Here is a 16,196-nt window from a genome sequence, read left to right as displayed (position 1 = left end):
ATCAATTCTAATATAAAATTGAACCAAAAAAAATGAAATATAGACCAGTTAAAATAATTTATCAAATCCTTCTTTGTAGCTAATTAATGAGATGTAATTATCACACTAAGTGATTTTAAAATACAATTGAAATTTTTTTAGGAACGCGAATAGATGACGTCATTTTGAACGCGTAAATTATTAAAACATAAATTATGGTCTCTTTATTGCAGCTCACCAAGAATACAAATTTTTTCAGAAATTATGAGAGTCTTGAGAAAAGAAGATATCCTGAAATGCCTAATAGTTCACCATAGTTGAGTCTATTTATATATAATTTACTATAAATAGGAAGCATATATTTCGACGGATGTATACTGCATACTCAATCAATTGGCAGTGGATATCATATAAATTGAATATATATTTAGATAGGTCGAAATTATACCAAAAATATAATAAGCAATCACTTTCAGTAGCTCTAAAGCGTAATCTTTAAATCAATGTTCGCAATAATATGTAGTTTTTAACTTGAAATATAGATTGTTTACTGGGTAACAAGAGCGTGATAGTGGTGGGGTAAAAGAATGGGATTTAAGGAGAAGATTCCATTGAATAGGTTGCTATGAAATAGCTAGTGTTGCATTTAAATAACACTATAAATTTTTTTTATTATGATCCAGATGTTGATTGCATCGGCAACTGTGTTTTCGCCTCTTGATCGTTCAACCAAGTTTCAGCTTGCTCCATAAGCTCTTCAACGTCCACCTTACTTAGTGCCCGTCCTCTCGCCTCCTGATATTCTGGATCATTGGAAATTACGGAGGCTTCAACCTAATGAAAATGACAGATTATCATACGGCTATATCACCCCATTAAACATAGCAATACCTCCTTCCGCCTATAAAATTCAGTATACTGTTTGCGGAGATTCGTATCATGAAGTACGGCACTTCGATGAAGAGATAAAGTCTGTAATCGACTTAAAACTTGCTCTTGTATATCAGAGATTCGAAGTGCAAGTTCAACATCTGTTAGTTCATTCGAAGAATCAAAAACCCACAGCCATCCGAATAATGCAGCAAGAGCCAAGTGACGATATCTGTGCATCATTGAGTACAAAAATTGACCGCCTCCATTTCGTATTGTTCGTTGATCCACATTACTGAATGTATATATTTCAATGAAGACGGCACAAGCCAATGCAATTACTCCATAGATGCGCCAACCAGATTTGCGTGGTGTTATAGTTGCTAACCCCAGAATAATTGCACTTCCGACATATACAAATCCAATCAGAGGAAGGATGTAAAGCATATAATCCGTGGTAGATTGGCAAAAATTGCAATTTACAATGGCGTCGTGCCCAAATTGTGCATAGTTGATACGGCTCTCCATCGAACGCAGCCGTTCCAATATCGAAGCATATTCAGGAGCACGCTTAAGAAGCACATCATAGTGAATATTGAGTGGCAACCCGTGTTCCAAAAAGATGTTATGTGGCATCCAAATGAACGCGCACGTTAATTCGTAAAGAGCTGCAAGAATGAGCATTAGAGAAACACACCGATCGGCACGCGTAAGCTCTCTTCGGCGCTGTGCCGACTTTGGACGCCCACGGAAGTATTGGATACCTTTGCTTATAAGCCATGGTAGTGCAAATGGCAAAAGTAAATTAACAAGTGACCAGTCTATCATTATAATTCTCGTTTTGTTACCAAAAAGATCAACCTTCGCATTTACATGTATTTTGTTAGATGCAAGTCACTTAGTTGCGGGCAACTGAATTTGATAATCATATCAAAAATTAAAAATTTATAAAGCTAATCTAATGCGCTTACAAATGGCAAGTCCTAAAACGAAATTGTTTGTTAATTATATAATATTTTATAGTACATAGATAATGTGATGAAAGAGTAGAAAAAAAAAAGAATTTTAACATTAGATTTTCTAATTAGTGAAAAAAAAATTAGAACCTATCGTCGAAATTCGACTTAGCGGCCTTAGGTCTCAACGCTGCTCGCTGACCATCAAGCGAAGTTCGCCTGCTTGATCGCTCAAGCTGAGCAAACATATCCTCTAAGTCCCGAATTCTCGCTGCTTCGCGCACATGCAATGGTTTAGGAGGTTCCGCATCCTGGTTATGCATACGCCACGAATTCATCCTTCCAACTCGGCCCATTATTTGAGCAACAAACATGTCCCGCTCTTTACCGGCTGATGGCTCATAACGCTGTTGCTCAAATTTCAGTGCCTTGTGATCAGTGCGTATAAGCTGAGCTATTAGGTGTTGCATATCGGTAAGAAGGATCTGTTCACGGGGCTCAAAATCCTGAAAAATATTATAGAGCGAGGTTGATTAATGGCTTTACAGCAATTACTGAATAGTTATTACCTGATTCGCCATACGGCCCCGATCAAACCGGTCAAGAACAGCGTGAAGCTTCGCTTCTTCCATACGCCTTTCCAGTTTAGCTGACATTACAACGCGTTGGTCATCCATTCCACCCGCCACTTGACGAATTAGCTCAATCAGCTTATTTAGAGTCTCTAACTTTGAAGGCGGAGCGATTGCGCGCTGCTCTTCTAAACGTCCGCGGGATAAACGATCTATCAATTTCGCTATTGCTGCAACCGATATTTCTTTCACTTGGCGGTCAGTTAGCTCCACACGCTGATCATCCATAGGTGGAACAACAAGTTGTACTCTCTCAATTGCCGAAAGCACGCATTCCAAATCTCGCTGGCATTTTTCATAGTCATGAGTGTAAGAAGGAGGCTTAACATCACCGCGTTTAAGAGATGGGTGTGCTAGTTCACCATCACCTGAGGAATAAGAGGGTGGACGATCACGCTCCTGACACATACGTGATACAATTTCCATCAACTTTTGAATTTCGGTCCATACACTATGAAGTTCTTCACCCAACTGCCCAATTTGTGAACTCTGATCACGAAGTGTTGACACTTCGTGTTGGATTGCAGCAAACACTGCATCGTCTGTACAAGGTGCCTGCAGAATAGAGTCATCGGCACTCTTACTCAATTCAAGGAATTGATATATGTAACTGAGCAGAGCAGCAAGAGAGCAAGCAAGGTCATAATCATCACCTGCCAAGAGTCGACGGTTCGACCCACCGAGTCGCTCATGAATTTGAATAAAAGCTTCATGGATGGCGGAGGAAGAAGACTCACTCATTTCAACATTAAGCAAATCAGGCGTGGAAAGACGGCGCGCATTCCGCTCAATGGACGCAAGTAATTCACGCCCAGATCCATAACTTCTCGAACGTGTTCTCCTAGGGTTAGGACCGTAGTTGTTAATGGGAGTAGAGCTCTCCCGCCGATGTTCGCTAGCAACTATTTGGCGTAGTAGGCTATCAAGTGCAATCAAACAAATATGCTTCAACGAGTGTAAAGTTTCAAGCATCTCCTAGGATTGAAAAAATTAACATATTTTAAAAAAAAATATAGGCTTCTAATACTCTCAAAGCATAACTATTTACTGGAGAAGTATATTTTGAGTTCACCTCCTGGTGGTATTGTTGCTCAGCAAGGTGCGCCCAATCTGTTGAAAAGACTTGTTCAGAAATGACATCTACGACACTATTCTCTCCTGGATTGGCCTTTTCATGAGAAAGCGAATAGTCCACCTCGTCAAAAGATTCGTTCAGGAGATTATCAAGCGCAGATTCCATTTTGCTGGCTGTATCGTCAAATCCAAATAATTCTCCATCTAGTTCAATCATTAGCGCTGACTCCTATATGTTTAATTAATTATCAGATTAGTTGAGGCACATGCCCTAAGCATAATCTTTCTTCTGATACTGAACCTGTGATGGTGCAGTTGACAACTTCCTAGATTTCTCAAGTGTTGCCATTCCGTAATTATTTTTATGATTAGAATATCACTTAATTCAAATGGAAATATAAACGAAGAAAGGAAGAAAGGGAGAGAGAGGAATAAAATTGTTGGTTTTATAGCGAGAACAGGTTTGCTATTTTTTATTTTACATGTTTTTTTTATTTATTGTTATTAAAAATTCAAATTACCCGAAAATATTTGGGATCGATCTTAGTTATACACTCTTCATTGAGCTTAATTAAAAATCGTCAATATTCGTTCGTGGCTTATGTGCTTGATTTATAACCAGTAAGATATGAATAAATCCACTGTGGGGCTTTGGCCACTATCGGACTCGAGCAAGGTTAAAAAATCACCTTAGGAAAACAGATAGGAGCGAGAAACTCGCTATCGATTTGGGCGAAATCAAACATACTCTGAAGCCATTGCAGGCATTCAACCTGCCTCGTGTATTTATTTCTTGTAATATCGAGAAACTGAATGATTTTGCAACAATAAATTATTTTTGGTGCAGCCTCCTTAGTCTTTTTTTTTCGATGAAGTTGTAAATAAATCCAGTTTGCGAGTCCCATTGTAGCGCTAAGCAATAGAACGCGAAGTACCTTCATGCAGCTATTTGAATGTGTTGAGTTTACTTGAATATACACTAGGATCCGGATAGCCTTTGCGAATAGTATACAATAAGGAATATACTTACTTTTCCAGCAAGCTTGGATAGCAAAAATTCATATCGTACTATCTAGGATATTAGCGGTAAATTCCTAGAAAATTATATCATATCCCTTTTTCTTATATTTAAATATTTTCATGGTTATAAGCGTAATTGCTGTTAGTAATAGTAGTCAAATTTTCACAAAATAGTCTGCTAATTTTGATTTAAAACATAGACTCCGCATTTTCCCGGATTTTCCCACACTTAAAGCATGTTGCGACAATATTCACGCTCTGTTGTTCTACTTGATCAAACAATGTTCGTTAGATTAAACAAGGCCAGTGGTGTTTTCAAACGCGCTTATGCTACTCTGAGTAGCAATGAAGTGGTTATTGTGTCTGCAGCACGTACGCCTGTGGGAGCATTCAATGGCTCGCTTAAAAGTCTTAGCGCAACTCAACTGGGTGCGATTGCTGCACGTGGTGCCATTGAAAGAGCGGGTATGTATGAATTCTTGAATAACTGTAATGTGAATACTATTTATTTAGAATATACCACTAGGCCTCAAACCAGAGCAGATAGAAGAGGCTTATATGGGCAATGTTATTCAAGCCAATTTGGGACAATCTCCTGCTCGACAAGTAGTGCTTGGTGCAGGTGTGAAACTTATTATTTTTCTTTTACGAATTTTCACTAATTTTATATTCTCAGGCTGCCCTGAATCTACTGAAGCTACTACGATTAATAAAGTCTGCGCTTCGGGTATGAAATCTATTATACTTGCTACTCAAAATCTTCAACTCGGAATTCGCTCTGTCATGTTGGCTGGTGGTATGGAGAGTATGTCAAATGCTCCATTCTACGTGAAACGTGGAATTCAATATGGCCATCAGAAATTGGAGGATTCAATCATTAAAGATGGGCTATGGGATGTTTATAATCAATTTCAGTGAGTCCCATTAGAAATACTATTTGTGTTGATATTATATTAATCTATTGATGCCATACTATAATATTATAATATTTCTATAGCATGGTATGATTTATTTCGTTTATATTTAGATGAAATTCGTTTTTTTCATGGGCTTTTTCCCATTAGGGTAATTGTGCAGAGAACACTGCCTCCAAATATCACATCTCTCGCGAGGCTCAGGATGAACACGCAATTGAATCTTACAAACGAGCGGCCAAGGCGTGGGAGGTCTGTAAATAGTAGCAGTATTCTTTTTTTGTGTATCTTAAGTTTTATTTTTCGTTATACTTTTAGACTGGCGTTTTCAAGAACGAGGTGATTAATATAACAATCAAAGACAAAAAGAAAGAAATTATTGTTTCAGAGGATGAAGAATACAAGACGGTGAAATATGAAAAAATACCCCAATTAAAACCCGTATTCCAATCGCAGGGTGGTAAGTAAAATTATGAGTGCTCAACAAAACTCCACTCTAAAATTGGATACTACATTGCATAGGAACTGTTACTGCGGCGAATGCGAGTACACTCAACGATGGTGCCAGCGCTGTTGTTCTTATGACACGTGCCAAGGCTGAAGAACTTGGCATCAAGCCTCTCGCCCGAATTGTTTCGTATGCAGATGCTGCCTGCGCGCCTGTTGATTTTCCCATTGCTCCATCTCTTGCAGCACCCATCGCACTTAAGCGTGCGGGACTAGAAATTAACGACATTTCTCTTTTCGAATTCAACGAGGCCTTCAGTGTTGTGGCACGTGTAAACGAACAAATACTCGGAATGGACCCTACAAAAGTCAACATTGCTGGAGGTGCGGTAGCTCTCGGACATCCGATTGGGTCTTCGGGCTCTAGAATCGTGGTTACTTTGACACATCTACTAAAAGAGGGTCAATTTGGACTTGCTGCAATCTGTAATGGAGGAGGAGCTGCAAGTGCACTAATAATCCAACGACTATGACCTGTTTAAATAGTTGATAGAATTTAATGCAAGTTTGGGAATATATAAATGCCATTACTGACATTAAATACAGGTAATAAGAAGAATGGTCAGAAAGCGACTAAACCGTACAATCAAATTATTCAATATATGACTGCTTAAAAAGGGGAGTAAATACTTCAGCAAAAGGGATAGGTCATTATCATATGTGACTATAATATTATTTATGCTAAGAGAGGGAGGACCGGAAAAGAATTAAAATTTGCTCACTTTGTACATTTTAGAATTAAAAGAAAAAACGAATTGTAATAAAAAGAAGCATATGAAGTGAAGAAAATGGCCAGAGTATTTAGTCTGGTTCTCCTAATAAATCGAAATTATCTTCGAGGTCAAAATCAGCTCCTCCAAATTGTTCACAATCGGATGCTCCTTTTAAAACAAAAAAATTAATTGATATTCCAAAAATATGAATAATAGAAAGATACCTCTTTCAAATGGGGTTAATACTTTTGTTTTTGAAACATAGGATATTGCCCGCTTCCCTTCCCTAATCATCGATTCAATATACAAACACATGCGCTTAAAAAGGCGCTCTTCATCCATATCCTCCTCGGTGAGTTCAATATCCTAGGTATAATCATTTAGTTATTATATCGATAAGCGTAGAAATAAGATTATTACATCGATATTCCCTAACTCGCTAAAATCGAGCGAGTTTGAATTGTACTTTATTAACGCAAATCTACCAAAGAAATATAAAATTAGCTATATATTAAGTAGGTCTTAAAACACTTTGTTATCTACTCCGAGAGCTTTTTTTTCAACTCTGATATTTCTGCTTGCTGTTTACGTACTTGTGTTTCGAGACTCTCATTAATGGCAGAGAGAGAATTATTAGAAATTTCCAAGTCGAGTATCTGTAAAGTATAATCAAAATAAAAATATGCCTTTCAGACGTAAAAAATAGATAAGGATTACCTTTCTATTTTTTTTGGCCTCTTCTGCCTTCTCGGCCTGTCGATTCGGCAGCAACTCGATAGATTGTCTATTGCCATTTACTGACTGAAAAGTGCGCGAGCGTGTGACTGACTTTCCTGCGGTATTGAAGCTAATGTGCGGCCTATCATCAAGCATTACAGAATTGGATCTGCCATTCTTATTGTTGTAAACAATTTTTTGCTTTTGAACATCACTTCCTTGGCTCAAACAGCTCCAAGCATCATCTGATACATCTGACCGATCTTCATCAGGACGTACTACATCAAGAAGGGAAAGAGTTTGTGCCCGCTGGCGAGAATGTGGAGGAGGTGATAATGAACGTGGATTAGTTACAAAAGACTGTTTATGAATGGGCGATGGCGAGGGTGGAGGTGAGTGAACACTTTTGTTGCGCACCCTAGAGGGAGGATGCGTTATACACGCGCCCTGAGGAGATTCTCGTGCAGCACCTAAAGGGTCAATATCTACCCGTGCTGTTTGTACTACTCGAGGTTTATGCTTCGGGGTGTTCTGCATCCCTTCTATTAAATGGAAGGGCGACAACAATCAAGATAGACTCATTTTCATTTATTTTTTAGGCGTGTGGAGTTAATAAGCTTTCAATGACTGCGCCATTATATCTTGTCATAAACCACTAGTAACGTCACCACAGAAAGCTATTCAGCTCTTTATCTACTTTCTTAACAACATAGCCATTACGCATCTCTACATAAATTTATCATTGTATATGCCAAGGATAAATTTATGTGAAAACAATATTTCAATGATAAAATTTACATTATTTTCGGAGTAGAAAAACCATCGACTGGACGAGTAACTTATTATATACTTTTGAAACCGAATTTACTCAAAGTGTTTATATAGTATATATAAAATATATTTTTAGAAATCCTCGATATAGATTAAAGCGATCCAAAAATTCTCTAAAGGACTAATTCTTTTCAGGAACTTCTGGAATAAGTTTACATAATATATGCCCTCAAGATAGTTTTTAGAAAATGTAGCAAACTAAACCAATGTCTCAATTCAACATTTGCTATAAATAATGTTCATTTCTTCTCGCACGACGTATTCTAAATCCTTTGCAATGCTGTCAGATCTACTGACAATATTGGCGATAATTGGAATTAAATCGAGTGTTCTTTTTGTCTTTATCTTTATTTATTATCAATTATTAGCTCCTATTATTATAACAATAGGACTCAAAGGACGCAACTTGAGAGCTTTTTGCGACAATTATAAAGCCAAAATACGGGCATTTCATGCTTAACATTATAATTCTAGTATTTCCGTGACTAAGAGGTTTTTTAAGCTCAATCATGCTTTCCTATTTATAAAATAATTATCTAACGTAAGATTCTATACGGATAAATGGAACTCTGATGTGCTTGCAAAAATATCCACGACATTGCAATCTGACATCAGCAAATAATTCTAAAGTTTTGCTGAAGGTATAGTGAAAGATTTCTCAATATGCTTATAAGTTTTAGTATGAATTTATTATTAAATCACATGGTTATTGAATATTTGGATTTTCATTGATAATATAAACCGAGAGCTATATATACAGCGATCTTTTTTCGTTTTTTGCTGACCATCTTATTTAACTTTTACACTTTACTGATATTATAACAATCAATGTCAATTATATAAATGAAATTTTGTTATTTGGTATCGGCACCAGCACTGATCGAAGTCATATTTCTACGAGTTTGTGGTGTTCTAATACAAAGTGAGTAAACTCAAAGCTTTAATATAGTATGGTTTTATGTGAGAGCATATTTTAGCATATATCAAAGGATGCGACAATTGTCATTTGCAAAAATATTCATCTCGTGCATCTATATCGTGTGGGGATATACAAAAGATATATCCATCAGAATATTCGTCTGACCATATAAATATCATGTAAATATAATTATATCCTAAATTTATTAGGTACTATAATTATAGTTTGTAGACGCCCCTGTCACTCGATTACTACTACTTCATGTTGCACTCCTTCAATCGAATCTATACGCTCTGGATACTATCTTCTATCCGACCCCACATGTATAGCCGATTCTGAGAGCAGAGGCCGTCCCAACTCTGTCACGCAGCTTTTTCTAAAAAATACTGAAGATCTTATTGTACCTACTCGTTTCGGTGCAAGCTCTTATACATCTTGCGCCCCATTCTTTTTAATATCCGACTCTAACGTAGGCAAGCACAGACTCCATATCCCATTAAATGACAGTGCATTTTCCGCGTCCGTTACAAATCCAGGAACATTAATCACATTTACAGGTAGTTTGCACCTGAATTCATTACCATCAAAAATAAGGGGATCTTTTCATTCTTCGACCTCTCATTCTTATATCTCTTCCGAAGCTATTACTGGAGAAAGATGTCGCTCACAAAAAATGGTTACACGGAGTTCAATTGTTCGGACTACATTTGTTCCCAAGTCCTTTACAAAAATTTTCTCTATTACAACAACAATCACAAGGTCCGTTTATACAGCTACAATCTCTTCGACTAAATGTTCTTCCGTGAATATGCCTGCACATATTACTGCATCCATGTCCAGAACGACTTCTGTAACGGTTCAAGTACCTGTTGCTACAATAAAACCGGCTGGTTCATCCAACGCAAGTGAAAGAGGTACTGGAATTAAAACATACCGACTTCAAGAGGGGCCATCCGGTAATCCAACGGAATATGGGCTAGAAGTTGTTACTGTTATAATGACCCAAACAGTTTCAAGGCCAACCATAACTACAGTGAAATCGATATATTTCGGTTCTCCATCGCTTCAAACTGCAAATGCTTCAAAACTTACTATGAAACTAGCGTATAGTCCAGGACTGGTCGTTTTAATTAAACTTTTTTTTTATATTCTATTTTCTATACTACTAATATAAATATACATCTTTTATCCTTCAATTGGGTGTGCGGATTTTTAGGTAGTTGTGACTGCTTTTAATTCAATATTAAATTTGTTGATAAACAATAGCAAATTCGACTTCGGAAACTAGTTAGAAAAATGGATGATGATGGATTGGTTCTTAATTTTGTCAATGCGAGCAGCAATACTACAGTAATTCCTCAGAGTCGAATTAAGGGAGGACGTTGGAAAGATCGTCTTGTAGCAAAAAGAAAATTAAAGACATCTAAAAAGCATGCAAAAGCAAACCCTCCAGCTCAGCAACAGCAGCAGGCATTGGATAATACCGTTAACTCATCGAAGCCAACGGGTAAAATTCAAAGAAACCAGGCAGAAGATAACTCAACAGTCCTCTCTTCGACAAATTCGCAGATCATATCTTCTCTATTCACTTCTAATCCAACCATACCCAAATTCAATACATCTACTGGCAATTGGAACGCAATTCCAAGCAATGCCCCTTTATCCGATGCATCAAGTTTCAATGCTCTAGGTGTAGATCAAGATCTATCACAGCATTTGAAAGAGAGGCTCGGAGTCGAAAGGCCAACGAGCATTCAAAGCAAAGCTATTCCGATACTGCTTGGATCGGCAAGTCATATAGAGATTAACAAAGAAAACAGGGACGTGATCGTACAAGCGGAGACGGGATCTGGAAAAACGCTCACATATCTTGTGCCTATTGTACACCGATTGATCTCTGCAACTACTACTGATGCCAATAACATGGAATCGCCGGTGCATGCCTCTCGCTCTGTTGGAACTCTAGCTATTATACTCACACCAACTCGTGAACTAGCGAAACAAGTCCTTGATGTTTTAGAATTGCTGCTTAGCCTCCCACCGGGTCGCCAATCAAACAGACGTCGAAGTCATTGGATAGTGCCTGGAATCGTCATAGGAGGCGATAAAAAAAAATCAGAAAAAGCCCGTTTACGCAAGGGTGTCAATATCTTGGTGAGCACACCAGGGCGTCTGCTTGATCATCTGCAAAACACCAAATCTTTTACTGTTGATCATTTACGATGGCTAATACTAGACGAAGCAGACCAACTACTTGATCTTGGATTCGAGGAGAGTTTACGGACTATTTTACAAATTCTTGACGAGCGCATCAAGTCTTCTGGATCGAATATTAATCGTATGTTTGCCTCTAAATCCTGGCCGCAAAGGCGCCAGACAGTGCTCTGCTCGGCAACTGTGGGCGATAAGGTAAAGAGACTCGCTGGCTATACTTTATTGAACCCACTCTTCGTGCAAGGGGGGCCTAGTATTATTCCGGTCGCATCTTCAAAATTGACTTTGATGGATAATATTAATGATACCAACTTAGCCATTCAAGGGGATACTGATAGCGACGATGGAGAAGGAAGGATAACAGGCGCTACTCCCGCGCAACTGCAGCAAAATTATATTTTGTGTCCAGCTAAACTAAGGCTGGTGACTCTTACTGCCGCTCTAAGAACAGGCCTTACCCAAGATCAATCGAAGATAGTGGTGTTCTTCTCGTGCTGTGATTCCGTTGATTTTTATTTTGACCTTTTCGCCAATACGGGTAAATCGACACACTCAGAAAAATACAATAGCAATGTAAAGCAAGACGAAGAAGGGGGGAAAGAGATCGAAGAGACACCTGAAAGACGCGTTTTGAGAGCCATGTTTCCTACCAAAGATGAGAAGAACTCGGTAGAACCAGATCTACAAAACATTGCGAAAACAACAGGAAAAGATAATGAAATGCTATGCTCAACTGGAAAGATACTCCCGCAAGTCCCTTTGTACAAACTGCATGGGGAACTCCCTCAATCAACTCGCACTCGTGTCTATCAAAGTTTTTGCAGCGCTGAATCGGGGGTGCTCTTTTGTACAGATGTAGCTGCCCGTGGACTGGATCTCCCAGATGTACGAAGAATTATACAATTTGATCCTCCAACTGATCTTAAATTGTATATACATCGTATTGGACGCACAGCTCGCCTGGGTCGCGCTGGCGAGGCATTACTATTTCTGCTACCATCTGAGATGGAGTACATTGATTTACTGAAAGTTCAAGAGCTCAAACCCCAACCTGTGGATTTAGTTGAGGGTTACCTAAAGAAATTAGCCCCGCATATCAAAGGTGATTACCAACAGGCGGCAACTGAGATCCAAAACTCGTTCGAGCAATATGTATTATCTAGTGACAAGGTAATTTGCAACGATATACCGGGTCTATTCTCTTATCAATTGTTTAATTTATGTTTTGGTTGCTTAATTCTAGAATCAGGATCTCGCTCGCGTAGCCTTTTTATCTAGTATCCGTGCCTATGCGACCCATTCTTCGACAGAAAGGCATATCTTCCATATCAAGAAACTGCACCTCGGCCATATGGCCAAAGCGTTTGCTTTACGTGAAGCTCCGACCGCCTCAGCTAAGGCAAATAAATCTCGCAAGACCAAAGAAATCAATGCGGAGCATAAGCATAAAATCGCTAAAGATATCAAGAACAAGATGGCAATTAAACGGAGACGAGGCAACGAGGTCGATGAGTTTATGGTGGCAAATGACGTAGCTCGACTTCTCTCCAAACCCATAAAGAAAAAGCGTAAGAAAACAAATTGATACAATTATGTATTTTGGGAATTTTCTTCTTTTATAATTCTTCGTTATTTAATAATGATACCACATCAAAATGTAACATTCAAATTGCAAATAAGCACACATCCTTCAATAGGCGAGTAAAATGTACAGAACAAGCAGTACAAATAAATAGTTATCAACTCCAGAAAATAAACTGTACAGATACGATTCGATACCAAAGAAAATATAAATGCTAGAATATGGAGTATTTACACGCATCGCATGTTCATATTACTCCACAACTTTTCCCATATCTTTATTCTCCTTCTCAAACACCATTTGATGACTAGTTATCTCGTTCACCAATTCAAACTATGAGATCAGAGAATTCCAATTAGGACGCAAGCATGTAATAAAGTAATATAAAAGACTCGTATACACACCTCGTCAGCATCAGACGCCAGATTACCGGGATCACCACTCCAAAACTTACCATCAACTCTGTCATTGTCCCTGAGTGCCTGGTCGTCGTCGAAAATCATCGACTGATTCTTCTTTGAATGCTTATTATTCTTATTCTCGACACGGGGAGATGAAACATAGTGAAATTTTGGCGCTGTGATTCTTATCACTACTGGAAGTCGGCTGATGAAGATATTGTGCTTGATCAATGACATTTAAAGGGCAATGCTCAAGGAAATTCCTGTGAGAAAATTGAGAGTGAGAACAGTTGAAGAATTAAAAAGGAAAAAAGTGATAGGCGGCAAATGGCATAATCTTTTAATCTCCGACTGACACCATGACAGTTCATTTAGCTTCATGGTTAGTTGCACGGGTTATCTCGGTAAGAATACGAGAAGGCGAGCTAAAGTTTGAGTCTTTTTGGGTTTCTTCTCGGCATTGCAACATCAATGGCCAGCATTGAAAGCACATATTTGGACATCTGTGAATTCCTCTTTGCATTAATGTTATTCCCATACTAGCTAACCATGTGAATTCCTTTCTAATTCCTCTAGTTCTTATTGTGTTGGCCGGAGTTGCATTAGCATTCCAAGCAGGTATATTCTAAAAATATATTAGAGACAGCTGGGTTGAGAATAAGAACAGGAATATTTATCCAATAAATAGGTAGTAATTCAACTCTAGGGCGATTGTCCGGTTACGCGTCTTTCTCTTCATTTGTATCTTTCATAACTGGAGGAGTTGTCATATTTATCTATTATGGAGTGGAGTCTAGACTAAAAGGACCGGATATACAAAAGCTCGTTCCTAGTATGTGTGCACTATAGTTACGTTAGAAATTATTATAAATGTATGGTAATAGCTTCTCCATGGTGGGCATGGCTCGGAGGATTGTTAGGAGCATTTTATGTTGTCATGGTGATTTTAACTGTTCCAAGACAAGGTAAGCCTTTCTATCTGATATAAGTATATATGGCGCTAAGAATGATTGAACCATTCTAGAGTTAATAATGTGTATATAATTATAGGTGCTGGAACTGTGCTTGCCGTATCTGTTTGCGCTCAAGTCATTACTGCATGTTTAATAGGTCAATATAGTAATTGATATGAAGATTTCATCTGATCTTTCTGACGTTTTACCTCTAGATCATTTTTCTCTTGTAGGAGTTCCATATAATAAATTTACTGTATGGAGACTCCTAGGTTGCATCGGCCTGGTAGCTTCAGTCATTATAATAAAGCTGTTTTAAAACAGCTTATTTGAATATTGTATAATTTTCTCTTCGCAATATTTGCTAATTATATTACAGAAAAAAAAATAAGATATATATCTTAAAAATAGTTCATCTGTTGATTTTCTCTTCTTCCTGCTGCTGTTTTAAAAATTTACTTCGAGCTTGCAATATCATGAATTCTTTCCTTCTTCTGAGAATTTCGTCTCGTTTTTCTGCAGTTGATTCCCATACTTTTAGTGGTTCGTTCATTTCGAACCCATTCCGGACTGCACCCATTAAATTATAGCGATGCAAAAGTGAAGACAACGGAGGAGTAGTATTATTCGATGCAGAGGAGATCCGTGCGGATAACGTTGTGGAGGAAGTAGTCGAAGAAGGTGGATTAGAGGAAGATGCTTGTGCGTTGGGTGGCTAGAAAATAAATTACTAAATAAACTATCTCATTATAGGCCAAAGCATGTAAATCTATTACCAATGGAAGTCCGCCTTGCTGGAGGATTTTATCACAAGTTACTTCGCAAGAACCAGTTAATTGTAAATCATACTTAATAGCAGAGATAGGAATAGATGGGAACATTTCATGTACACGATTTATCATCTCCGGTGAAACTCTCCTTGCTTGTGTACGGGAACTATTCTCGAGCTCTCTTCGATGACTTGATGAATCACCTCCTAAAATAAATTATAAATTATAAAAGAGGGAATAGCTATTGCCGGAGAGTATATAAATTGCCCACCCATCAGCCAGCGAAACGCAACAACAACCACGAATATTGCTACTAGAATTGAAACTGTGTCATTCATTGCTGAAATACGAGGTATAAAGATCAGGGGGAAAAACTTCGAAAATTGAGCTATGTGGTTCTTCGAAATTGGAAGAATCAGAGTAAAACGAATCATCCATAAATAGAAATAATTATCATAAATTTCTTATAGCAAGCATGTAGCGTCCTATACTGTATGATCACAAAAGTCGATTAATAGCAAGAGGAAATATTTAAGCATGCAAAAAGAAATCTCAATATATTTGCACTGAGTTGTTCAAAAGCAGTATTTTTTACGAGAATTCCAAATGTCGTAAGGCATCCATGGGAGCATAGTCAATAGTTTTATTTCAATATAAAGTATTGAGTTTCGTTCAGCCATCAATTGAAGTCATGGACAAACACCGAGAAGGGGTTAGAATGAGAAGTATTTGCATCTCAAATGTTGGTCAGGATCATTCTCTCATGTGTCATTATATATTCTTACAATTCAGATGTATTGTTTAAGTGCGAGCTAGCTATATAGTTAGCGCTATATTTCTACCACGAAAATATAGTCCTAAGGGGAGTATATGCAACTTGTGGGATAACTTATAATCATGCAATTTAGATATGGAGAATTTGCTTAGTTATTTGAAATTGATGAATTTGAATACGTTTAACTAAATATTGTATTGTGTGATTGGAATACACAAATATATTTAATCTTTAAGTAAAATAAGTGTAGATCTTGAAAATTGTAAAATGTAAAGTATATATATTTTGACAATCACTTTTATCGTTGTAATTATTCCAAGGGTTTACTATCATTTGTAGGAGCTATAATACAAAATGTCAGTTTGAAAT

The 16,196-nt window shown here is 37.7% G+C and overlaps 8 protein-coding genes across 8 annotated transcripts; 3 read left to right on the top strand and 5 right to left on the bottom strand.

Annotated features, from left to right (window-relative positions):
- Positions 1-651: 651 nt before the first annotated feature.
- On the bottom strand, positions 652-1,677 carry VTP21DRAFT_2751 (uncharacterized protein; the record flags this gene model as incomplete). The annotated part of the gene is made up of 2 exons (XM_069392978.1): positions 652-813; positions 871-1,677. The coding sequence occupies 2 exons, from the start codon at positions 1,675-1,677 to the stop codon at positions 652-654; spliced, it is 969 nt and encodes a 322-aa protein (XP_069249999.1).
- Positions 1,678-1,948: 271 nt separating this feature from the next.
- VTP21DRAFT_2750 (uncharacterized protein) lies at positions 1,949-3,860 on the bottom strand (the record flags this gene model as incomplete). The annotated part of the gene is made up of 4 exons (XM_069392977.1): positions 1,949-2,311; positions 2,375-3,412; positions 3,486-3,740; positions 3,813-3,860. The coding sequence occupies 4 exons, from the start codon at positions 3,858-3,860 to the stop codon at positions 1,949-1,951; spliced, it is 1,704 nt and encodes a 567-aa protein (XP_069249998.1).
- A 907-nt stretch (positions 3,861-4,767) lies between these two features.
- On the top strand, positions 4,768-5,449 carry VTP21DRAFT_2749 (uncharacterized protein; the record flags this gene model as incomplete). The annotated part of the gene is made up of 3 exons (XM_069392975.1): positions 4,768-4,996; positions 5,058-5,153; positions 5,208-5,449. 3 exons carry the CDS (start codon positions 4,768-4,770, stop codon positions 5,447-5,449), a joined length of 567 nt encoding a protein of 188 aa, XP_069249997.1.
- Positions 5,450-5,529: 80 nt separating this feature from the next.
- Positions 5,530-6,425, top strand: VTP21DRAFT_2748 (uncharacterized protein; the record flags this gene model as incomplete). Its single annotated transcript, XM_069392974.1, has 4 exons — positions 5,530-5,532; positions 5,596-5,697; positions 5,764-5,905; positions 5,968-6,425. 4 exons carry the CDS (start codon positions 5,530-5,532, stop codon positions 6,423-6,425), a joined length of 705 nt encoding a protein of 234 aa, XP_069249996.1.
- A 328-nt stretch (positions 6,426-6,753) lies between these two features.
- On the bottom strand, positions 6,754-7,919 carry VTP21DRAFT_2747 (uncharacterized protein; the record flags this gene model as incomplete). Its single annotated transcript, XM_069392973.1, has 5 exons — positions 6,754-6,833; positions 6,890-7,031; positions 7,086-7,146; positions 7,209-7,321; positions 7,383-7,919. 5 exons carry the CDS (start codon positions 7,917-7,919, stop codon positions 6,754-6,756), a joined length of 933 nt encoding a protein of 310 aa, XP_069249995.1.
- A 2,509-nt stretch (positions 7,920-10,428) lies between these two features.
- Positions 10,429-12,931, top strand: VTP21DRAFT_2746 (uncharacterized protein; the record flags this gene model as incomplete). The annotated part of the gene is made up of 2 exons (XM_069392972.1): positions 10,429-12,516; positions 12,590-12,931. 2 exons carry the CDS (start codon positions 10,429-10,431, stop codon positions 12,929-12,931), a joined length of 2,430 nt encoding a protein of 809 aa, XP_069249994.1.
- A 249-nt stretch (positions 12,932-13,180) lies between these two features.
- On the bottom strand, positions 13,181-13,566 carry VTP21DRAFT_2745 (uncharacterized protein; the record flags this gene model as incomplete). The annotated part of the gene is made up of 2 exons (XM_069392971.1): positions 13,181-13,261; positions 13,333-13,566. The coding sequence occupies 2 exons, from the start codon at positions 13,564-13,566 to the stop codon at positions 13,181-13,183; spliced, it is 315 nt and encodes a 104-aa protein (XP_069249993.1).
- Positions 13,567-14,694: 1,128 nt separating this feature from the next.
- Positions 14,695-15,390, bottom strand: VTP21DRAFT_2744 (uncharacterized protein; the record flags this gene model as incomplete). Its single annotated transcript, XM_069392970.1, has 3 exons — positions 14,695-14,997; positions 15,059-15,258; positions 15,324-15,390. The coding sequence occupies 3 exons, from the start codon at positions 15,388-15,390 to the stop codon at positions 14,695-14,697; spliced, it is 570 nt and encodes a 189-aa protein (XP_069249992.1).
- Between the last annotated feature and the right edge of the window lie 806 nt (positions 15,391-16,196).

Source organism: Calcarisporiella thermophila (genome assembly GCF_041956535.1).
Source record: "Calcarisporiella thermophila strain CBS 279.70 unplaced genomic scaffold VTP21scaffold_15, whole genome shotgun sequence".
Classification (NCBI taxonomy): Eukaryota; Fungi; Calcarisporiellomycota; class Calcarisporiellomycetes; order Calcarisporiellales; family Calcarisporiellaceae; genus Calcarisporiella; species Calcarisporiella thermophila.
The sequence above is the reverse complement of the archived record's forward strand: the minus strand, read 5'-3'. Positions and strand labels throughout refer to the sequence as shown.